General features: G+C 40.3%; 1 protein-coding gene across 1 annotated transcript in view; it reads right to left on the bottom strand.

Moving 5' to 3' along the window:
* The window catches only part of DNAJC5B (DnaJ heat shock protein family (Hsp40) member C5 beta), a 17,126-nt gene that overhangs the window by 3,699 nt on the left and 3,297 nt on the right, over positions 1 to 10,130 (bottom strand). The window contains exons 2-3 of the mRNA XM_027638829.1: positions 6,310 to 6,523; positions 2,034 to 2,208 (exon numbers count right to left, since the gene is read on the bottom strand). Of these exons, the coding sequence (XP_027494630.1) occupies positions 2,034 to 2,208; positions 6,310 to 6,523 (389 nt within the window). The remainder of the gene's footprint in view (positions 1 to 2,033; positions 2,209 to 6,309; positions 6,524 to 10,130) is intronic.

Here is a 10,130-nt window from a genome sequence, read left to right as displayed (position 1 = left end):
AGAGAAGAGAAGAGAAGAGAAGAGAAGAGAAGAGAAGAGAAGAGAAGGAAAGGTGAAAAGATCTAGTTTTGTTCTTTTTGAAGAAATATGTAATATTAAATATATATATATATATTTAATATTGTTTTTTAAATACTTTAAAAACCATAATTCCACATTGTGTTAATTTTGCAGACTGATACTTCACTAAGCATTTTAAATTATTTTTTAAATTGGTATATCAGTGAGACTTGGTGGGAGTAAAGGGATGTCAAGGTGGCCTAAAGTTAAAGAATACCAATACCTCCTGGTGCCTGTGCCAGAAGGAGGCAGCAATTTTTTTTCTGCCACTGAGGAATTTTGTCCTGGATTTTGAGAGAGAGCAAAATACCTACCAAATTAGAAACAAAAAGAAAGGCAGAATTTAACCATCTTCCATCTTCATACTTCAAAGTTGACTTTGGTATCACAGGCTCATGAAGAGCAAGACCAGTTTTAGATTTGTACTTTTCAGGTACCAAAAGACATAGAGTTTATTAGATTTGTTTCAAATAATGCATTGTGATTTTAAAGTTTTCACTAATAGTTTTTATTGCCTTTGCAGAGACTGATCAAGTATGATCAATTTTTAAGCTGCCTGTATATACCTTGATATGCCTCTAGGCAAAAGTGACTTAAAAACACCACCACGCATTGGCATAACAGTTATAAAAATAGCATTTGTTTCAACTACTACAAGTGTTTTGTTACATATTTATGGAAGGGTAAATTTGTGTGAAAAGCTGGGGGGGGAAAATGTTTTCCTGCTAAGGGAACATGACATTTGCAATCTGGCAGTGCTAATTTAAGCATAATAAATGTAAGAATATAACTGTAGAAGATCTTCTAAAACAATGGAAGAGAGAAAGAGTGAGCTGACTGCTTAGGTCCTTCCTCATAAAAAAGCATAATCCTGATATCCTAAGTTTATAAAAATTTGCAACTGAAAAGTGTTCTAGGTCCTCCCCTGATACCTTGGCTTCATATTGCTGGAGCAAGAATCATTGTATGTCTCACCCTGTACATATCTAACCAGTTTGAGATGTTTCTGCTACCCCTAAATATGAAGGCAAAACTCTGCCTCTCTTCAGCAGATTAGGACAGGGCTGTTTTTTCAAAGTATGCAATCCACACTACTGCCAATCAGAAAATCACCAGCATCATTCCTTGGTATAGCCAAAACCTGAACATGTAGCTGAGGGAATGCAGCAAAATCAAGAAAAGAGGGTAACCTACTGTGAAGATCCTCCCTCTTCCCCAGGCCCATGTTCCTGGTTGGGTACTCTTGCTTCTGAGTTGGTGCTTGGCCTGTCCCACCGTGGAGCACAGCAGGGAATTAAATGGGCCAGGAACTACACACATTTTTGAGAGGATTAGTTTTCACCTGGATTTTATCCAAGATCTGGGGCCTGGTAAAGTAGCGGAATTGCTACTGCCAGTGCAGAAGAGAGTGAGCAGCTTGAGGGCTGGATGGGAGAGGGGCAGGACCACAGCAGCTTCTATGCAAACTCTTGGGTTACTGTGCAACTACACTGTTGGAAACATTGCATCTTTTCTTGAAGCCTCTTCTTGAATGGGTACAGTTAGTCCATCATAGGCAGGGATAAATTTTACATAAATAGAACCCAAACGACAGCTTATTCAGGCCAATCAGATATGACAAGCAGCACTCTAGCAGAGCCTAATGTGTGAGTACAGGATCTAGGATATGAAGCAATGGGGGCATGGGGGCTACAGGGTGAACATCACCTCTTATGATAAGTCCTGAGACTTTTAATGTTTGAGCGTCTCATAAGAGATACAGGAGATATTTAGCTGTTAGTGCCATAATTTTATTTTTGCATTAATACGTAACTTGGGAAGTTCACTGGGTCACGATCTTAGCTAGAGTGAATTGGCACATCTCCACTGAAGTCTGGAAGCAGCCTCAGCACTGTGAGCAGAACATCTGGACTGCAGGCTTTGAAGATTGTTTTGAACAGCCTTGCCACACAGTAAGCCCCTACAATACACACCTCTTTCCATGTCGTTCTTAATTTGCTCTTCCAAATCTTCTGGAGACACACAAAACTCCTGCTGTTCCCCCTCGGGTACCTTGGGTTTACACTTTCCACAGCAGCAGTTGAAGCAGCAGCAGAGACAGCAGCAGAGGTAGCAGCCCGTCAGCAAGCCACAGACTGCAAACAGGCCCTGGGTTAAACACAGCGGGATGAAAAACCTGTCAGCAGTGACCTTGCTCAAAATTTTGGCAGCCTCTTAAAAATAAAGGCAGATCATCAGAGGGACTCTGGTTCCCAAATACTTGGCACTCAGGAGTCCAGCTGCTGGCCCAGTGCCTGAGCAAGGGCCAGATATCTCAAAGCCCTCCTCGCCACCAAGCTCCTACTTGTCACTCAGGACCACATCCACAAAGAAGACACCAACCAACAGGGCCCCCACATGCTCAGCTTTTGAAAGTCTGTCTTCAGCTGATGGCCCTCAGAAAAGCCCTCCAGGCACTATGCAAAACCCCACCCACCTTAAAATGACTCATTTCCATCTTTAAAATGACTCATTTGCCCAAGATCATTTTTGCAAACACTTATTTACTGTCAGATTCTTGTCAATAACAAAGCTGAGAGAAAAAGAAGCAAAGACCCAGATGCATCCCACATAACTTTAGGCACTGAACTAAGGCATCCAAATTAGCCCGTGTGGGCTCCCCACAGAGTCAAAGGGAAGTTGAAAGCTCCTCCAGAGGGTAATTCAGCCACATGAGGATTTGAATTGCCCATTGGGGGTGTCTCTCTTTCTCCACATTAGCCTGTACAGGACCACACAGGTGATATCTCCTAAATTGTACTCCTCGGTCTATGGTTTCTCGATCTGCAGACTCAGGCAGAAAGAATTTCCCACCCACATGGCCCTTTACTCGCTCTTTTCCCTGTGACACAAAGCAAGAGGCTTCAGCAGAGCCAACACAATGGCCTGGGGCCAAGACCAGAGATCTCAGTCAGAGTCAAGAGCCAGAAAAATTTACAAAGCTTTTCTTCCTGCGGACCAGGTCACTGCCCAGGTTCACAGCACAGCTCGCAAGTTGCTTGTGTGTGTGCTGCATCACAGCAATAGGATGGGGGACCTTCAGGAGAGGAGCCTTTAGGCTGGCATTGCCACTCTGTGCTCCATGAGGACATGACAGCAGCCTGGCTCCTGACCTGGGATGGATCCAGGCCTGTAGTGAGATGTCTGTGACACAGGAGAAAACTCCACATCTCTTCTTGGACATAGTGGTATAAGACCAAAGGAAATCCAGTGACATTCCTGAAAAGCGAGTCAAAGCTGATATATAGAAATAAACAGAAAGAGAATATGCTTAGATTAGATATTAGGAAGAAATTCTTTACTGTGAGGATGGTGAGATACCAGAACAGTTACCCAGAGAAATTGTGAGTACCCCATCCCTGGAAGTGTTCAAGGCCAGGTTGGATGGGGCTCTGAGCAGTCTGGTCTAGTGGAAGGTGTCCCCACCCATGGCAGGGGCTTGGAACTGCTTGATCCTTAAGGTCCCTTCCAAACCAAACCATTCTGTAAATGTGTATGTAAAAGCAGCAGAGCTTTGTGGCCACCAGGTATATATGAGTTGGAGGTATAGCCAGGCTTTAGCATTATGGTTATACAGTCTGCTCTTTAATGACTATTCATTATATTCATAAGACAACATGCTGCTGAGGGAGAAAATAAGCACAGATGTCAGGATATTGTCAAACTTTGACAGTGGAGCTATGTAAATAACATTGTTACGTATGCATGTCTCAGGCAACATTAGTGGGGGCTGACTGGAGCATCTTTGAAGGTAACAAGACTATTTATATGCCTAATATTAATAGGCATGTATCTAGAGTGGTTTTAAATGAAAAGGATACTGACTCTTTGTTTTAAAATATTTTCCTTCCAATAGACACCTCAAACTGTTCTAAATGCCATAATCCCTAAAATAAGTTGTCTGACTGTTTATCATTTATGCCATAATGGAGAATAAATCACCACTGTGTATAGAATGAAAAAAAGGCATAAAAAAGTATACAGAGGGGGAAAACCCCTTGAATTTATTAATGATAACTTTAGTGTTTCAAGATTTCTTGTGCCTATATTATCACAGGTGGTAAATCAAAAATCATTTTATTGATGTGATTAATAAACTGTCTTCATGGTAGAGGGAGAATTGGTTTCTGATGAAACAGTTAAATGAACAAGCAAGTCCTGTGCCTGCCAGTGAAGAAGTAGTTCTATTTCCCCTTACCCATGTCTGTATGTTTCCAGTTTAATATACCCGCTAAGAAGTCTGGCACTCTGAAAAAAAGTAATCTTCATTTTGCATTTCTCCTTTCCATTGGGTTCCCTAACTGCTTATAATAAACCCCTTCACAATTGTCAGATTTTATGAGTATGACCACGCTGGGGAAGGGGAATGTTTGCAGTTGAAGCAGGAGATAACAAGTGAAGGCTGTGGTCCCTATTGTCTTCTACCAGAATGGAGAAAATTAGGGGTTCAGTGGTTATCTATAGATGATGCCTCAGACTCAAATAGTATTATAATTCAAAAAAACCCCAATTTGGTTGCCTGTTTATGCTTTGAAAGTGGCAAGATTTTGGGTTGAGGGAGAGTGACAATCCTCAAATCCTCAAATGTGTCTATATACATATTTTGGATTTTTTGTACAAAATTCATAAAACCCGGGAAGCAGTGATTACTTTTGCTATTCAGCACATCTTGTCTCACTTCTGAGATACAGCTTGCTTGAAACAATACTCACATTCCTCCTATAGCTGTTAGGGACTTATTAACTTCTCTCTATACTCTCCACTTCTCTCTATATAAGTCAAGGTCACAGTTGTTATTTCTGTTTCTGATTTTCTAATCCCAGAGGATTTTATCCTTCATAACATCTTCAATAAAGATCAATAAGTAGAAAAGCAAATAAAAGCTAAAAAAAAAGCAGCAAACAGTGAAGAAAATCTTGTTTACAAAGACTGTTAAAGGACTCAACGCTGCTGCTCTCTCAGCACTAAGGCAATGCTTCCTGGCACCTAAAACATGACAAAAGGGCTGCAAGAGATGGTGGACAGAAAAAAAAGAGGGAATGATCCATTCAGCAGCTATAATGGGGTGTCCAGCCTGCAGCAGGGGTCAGCTACAGCAGCTGCAAGCAGGCAGCCTCCAACCTGTCTCTGAGGGGGCAACTGAGCCTTTGGAAGTTTAATTTAATGGTTTCATTCACTGCATTTGAGCAGTGTCCATTTCATACTGATTCAGCAGAAAAATTATGGCTTCTCAGGCCCACAAAGTGCACAGGTGACTTCTCATTTTGAAAGGGGACTGCAGAGCAGTGCAGCATTGGCCTGATCCGTGCTGAACACAAGAATCCGTGTTCCACAGTTCTCAGATAAAAGGTCTCATAGTGTGCTTGCTTCAAACAGTACAGATCATTTTCCTGTGTATTCCATTACAGTCTTTTGTTTCCTATGCTTCTGCTGCTGCAAACAGGTGGGGACAGTATGGATTTTGCACAGTTGCAATTCTGTTTGTTCCATATCTGTAATATTTCAATATTTGCAGAAGCACTTGAATTTGACATATACAAACATCAGAGGACACCAGTAAGATAAGAGACCGTGTGAACCCAACTCCTTTATAACTAGAACAGCCTTGTTTTACCTTAAGCAATATGCAAGGTTTTGATATATCATTCTCTTTCTTTCCTACTCTCTTCCTCCATTCCATTCTTCCAAGTTTTTCTTCTAGTTCCTTTCTCTCACCAGGACACATACATGATGCCATAAACACAGTGTTATTATTGCTTACTTATGTTGTGTGCTATATATAGCAAATAAGACAGTTAAATTTGTAGGGTAATAATTTATTAACTGATTATCATATAAGTGGGACTTCTTGTTTTTGGATAATGAGTTATTTTTTTTTTAGTCATTACTGAAAAGAAAGTCAAAATTATCCTGGAGCACTAGATTCAAATCTAATGAATGTTTAAAAGTATTACAAAACATGTACTGTAACTATTCACCAAGTAAACCCCAACTTTCTATATTAGCACTAGTCTAAGCTCACATTACATTCTGCCTCTGTCGATTTTCCAGATAATGTTGTTGCTTTTTTAAATTTTTAGTAGCAGTTTAGAGTCCGATCCTATTATTTGTTAAGCCTGTAGAGAAACCACGTTTTTCAATGGGTCCCTGTGCATGTAATTGTCCATATGCATTGTAACATTTGATTTCCAACAGAAAATAACAGATTACCTTTGCCCACCAACTTGAGAGCATGAAGTAGGTGTTGACATTTTCCTCACCAAACTGTTCCGCCACATAGAGCCCTAATGATCCATATTTGTCATATATGTTTCTCTTGGACAGATCAGTCAGGGTTGCGTGAGCATTGTTGATCTCTTTAAATTTTTCTGCAGCCTCTGGATTGTCTGGATTCTTGTCTGGATGGTATTTCAGAGCCAGTTTTCTTAAACATGAAAAACAAATAAACAAAAAAACAGAAGGAAAATAAGTCTTCTGTATATGTGCATATATACAGACACAAAACCCTATCAAAAATATTTTAATATAGATATAACAATTCTGAACAGTGTGTTCAGGCTTCTTTTTTCCAGCTCTGATGTACTCAGTGGAAGAAAAGTGACACAAAGGGATTGAACATGAAAGTTTTGATAAAAGAGGTGTTTCTATTACATTGAGAATGAACTTTGTGTATTGATACCTAGTCAGCTACTGTGTTAAAGGAGATGGTGATACATGCTGAAAGCACAGATTGCAGCATGATAATAATTCACAGGCATTTGTTGCATTATGATTGCCAACTCATTTGCATAATTTAGCAGGTTTCAACAAAGATAAAGATTTTTTTAAAGGTTGTTTAAAAACATGATGATCACACTGTTTATCCAGGCAACATTATTTTCTTTATGGCAAAGAAAATTCTGTATTAAATTGCCCATTTATAATAGCTATATTAAAATTTTGTAAACAGTGTCTGTGTTTGCAGAAGCCCAGACGGTGATGATGGAAAACACAGTTAGGAGTTGCAATAGAAGGAAAGCATCTTTCTGAAGCACAAGGTGGAAAAGCATAATGAGTTAACCCTGGTTTCAAGTGCCTGTCTTCAGGCCTAATTTCCCACTGCTGCACTTCTGAGTCGATCTTTAAAGCAGTGGAAGATGATTGTCATAGGATCATAGAATGGTCAGGGTTGGAAGGGACCTTAAATATTACCTAGTTCCAGCCCCCCCATGATGAGCAGGGACATCTTCCACTAGATCATGTTGCTTAAAGCCCCATCCAGCCTGGCTTTGAACACTTCCAGGGATGGAGCATCCACAAATTCTCTGGGGAACCTGTTTCAGTTCCTTACCACCCTCACAGTATAGAATTTCTTCCTAATATCTAATCTGAACACACTCTCTTTTAATTTAAAGCCATTAGTCCTTGTCCTATCACTATATGCCCTTGTGAAAAGTCCCTTTCCAGCTGTCTTGCTTTAGGTACTGAAAGGTGCTCTAAGGTCTCCCCAGAGCCTTCTCTTCTCCAGGCTGACTCTCTCATTCTGTCTCCATAGGAGAGGTGCTCCAGCCCTCTGATCATCTTCATGTCCTTCCTCTGGACTTGCTCCAGCAGGTTCATGTCCTTATGTTGGGATCCCCAGAGCAAAATGCTGTACTCCAGGGAGGTGGTGGATTCACCGTCCCTGAAGGTTTTTAAGATGAAACTGGATGTGGCACTTAGTGCCATGATCTAGTAACCACAGTGGTGTTGGATCAAGGGCTGGACTTGTTGATCTCAGAGCTCTTTTCCAACCTGGTTGATTCTATGATTCTACGATTCCATGTGAGGTCTCATGAGAGTATAGTGTCAACTAGTTTGGGTTGTTTATGCTGGTGGGAAGCCTTTGCTAGGACAGGGCTGGATACTGCCTTTTTCTCCTGACTGTACTCAGCATCCAAAGACAGGTATAGTTTGAAAAGTATCGTGTGTGACTCTTAGCTCACAGTGCTGAGGAAACACAGCATAGAGGAGAAAGAGTTTGCTTCCAGCCATATTGAAGCACTGGCAGTGTGAGCTGACACACACTTGCAAAACAAGCATAAACAGAAGTGTATCTTTTCAGAAATCACTACTCACTTTGAAGAATCGGTAATAAGATTTTTCCGTGACATTAATTTAATGACTAGTGCTGACCTCTAGTGGCCTCAAAAGTCATTTAGTAGTATTTTAAACTGATTCAATCACAAGTCAAGCTATGATGCATTTTGTAAATATTATCTCTGAGTGTTTCAGGAGCTAGCCATGACTGTTACGAGCAAAAATACTTGTGGTGCGAAGGTAGTGTGCTTACACTTCCTCTAACAAATTTAACCTCAGAGTGGCATCCTACTTGATTTTCCTCTGAACTCCCAGTACAGGATATTCCTCCAGTAAAATATAACTGCTTTGCTCCTGATGACAGTTCCCACCTGGAAGACATTCTGCCGATATCAAGACTGATAAGAGCCTGGGAACAGCCTCTGCCAACAATCTCTTCAGTTCTGCTGAACTCAAGTCATAGAACCATAGGTTATAAATAACTCCTTAAACATGTCTCTAATAGCATGAAGGGGATCACATTCAATCATATTCAATATACCATTCATATTGTACCTTAAACTTAAATTTTTGGTCATGTTTAACATGTGCCCTAAACATAATAAAACATGAAACATAAGAACTGGAAAAGTAAGCTAAATCATGTCTAACTATTGACATTATGTGCCATCCAAGTATTTAAGGAAATTATGCAATCTACCCCATTTTTCTTAGCTGAAAACAAACCCCAGAAATTAGAATTAGGACAAAAAAAAAGGAAGGAAGAGATATTACTTTCAAAACCCATGTGTGTTGCAGGCATTGGATAATCAATTGCTAGCCTTTCTTTCTTTTTCCACAGACCCAAAGACATATTCTGCCCTCCCCATGTCTCAAACAATCTCATAAAAAATAAGAATTTGAACAGAATGTAGCTTTGAAAAGATGAAAAACCTAAGTTGCACACTCACTTTGCTTAGAATTTTTTTAGACTACTAACAGGATTACTTTCAAAAATTAACAAAAGATGACATACATTCTTATGTTGATTTTGGGAAAACTGTCTTGACTACAAATAGTACATTACCAAACCAACTCTCTGCACACTGAGATAACATATACTAATTGGTAATGATTTAGTAACAGGAAAGAGATCTAGATACTGGTAGAGCAATTTGTATGAGTGAGAAAAACGATTCTGTTAGGTACATCTGAAGAAACAATACAAGTAAGGACAAGAACTATATGACATCAAGTATCATCTAAAGAAACTTCCCTGTGGGTCCCTGGAAAAATGATATTCCTAGTTACATGATAAGCAGCGTTCATTATGAAAAAATAGAAGAATACAAAATAATGTAAAGTAAACGAACACAAGAGTTTGCTGGCTACTTCCTACGCCAAAACCATGGATTTATGTCCATTCATATTTTTCTCATGGTGAATGGCATTCTCCTTCACCACCTTAGGATCACCGCCCACTGCAGCCCTCCACAGCAGCAAGCAATATGACGTGTTTGGGAGATAAAAATGACAGCAAGCAGAAAAACAGCTATTGGACAAGATGGATAGGGCACTCATGGAAATGAAGTCAGTGAAATAAGCTTAGGATCTCTGTCAGTGGGACACTTAGACTGAGAGATCAGCCTGGTGAGATCAGACCAGACTCTGATAAAGGGGTAGGTCTGATGAGGGTACATCTGGGTGGAGGTAGCAATATTTTGAAGACAAGAAAGTATGTTGTATAAGGTAAAATATTGCAATGTTATGAAGTATAAGAGAATGTCAGCGACAGGTTCCATGCTTCCTTCACCAGCTCAGCTGGTAGAGTGGGTGACTTCAGGTTCCTTGACATTGCCATCGTTAGGTTCCTAGTTCAACTCTAGCTCAAAGGAGTGTCCTTTTGGCTCTGGCACAGAGAGTGCAGTGCTTTTGGGGCCTCCTGATTCAGTGGTGGGTGTCTCTGAGGGGTGAGGCTCTCAGGCAGAGCTGCA

Source organism: Corapipo altera, unplaced genomic scaffold (genome assembly GCF_003945725.1).
Source record: "Corapipo altera isolate COAL_440 unplaced genomic scaffold, ASM394572v1 49, whole genome shotgun sequence".
In the NCBI taxonomy this organism is placed as follows: domain Eukaryota; kingdom Metazoa; phylum Chordata; class Aves; order Passeriformes; family Pipridae; genus Corapipo; species Corapipo altera.
Note: the sequence above shows the minus strand (reverse complement) of the source record. Positions and strands in the feature narration are given on the sequence as shown.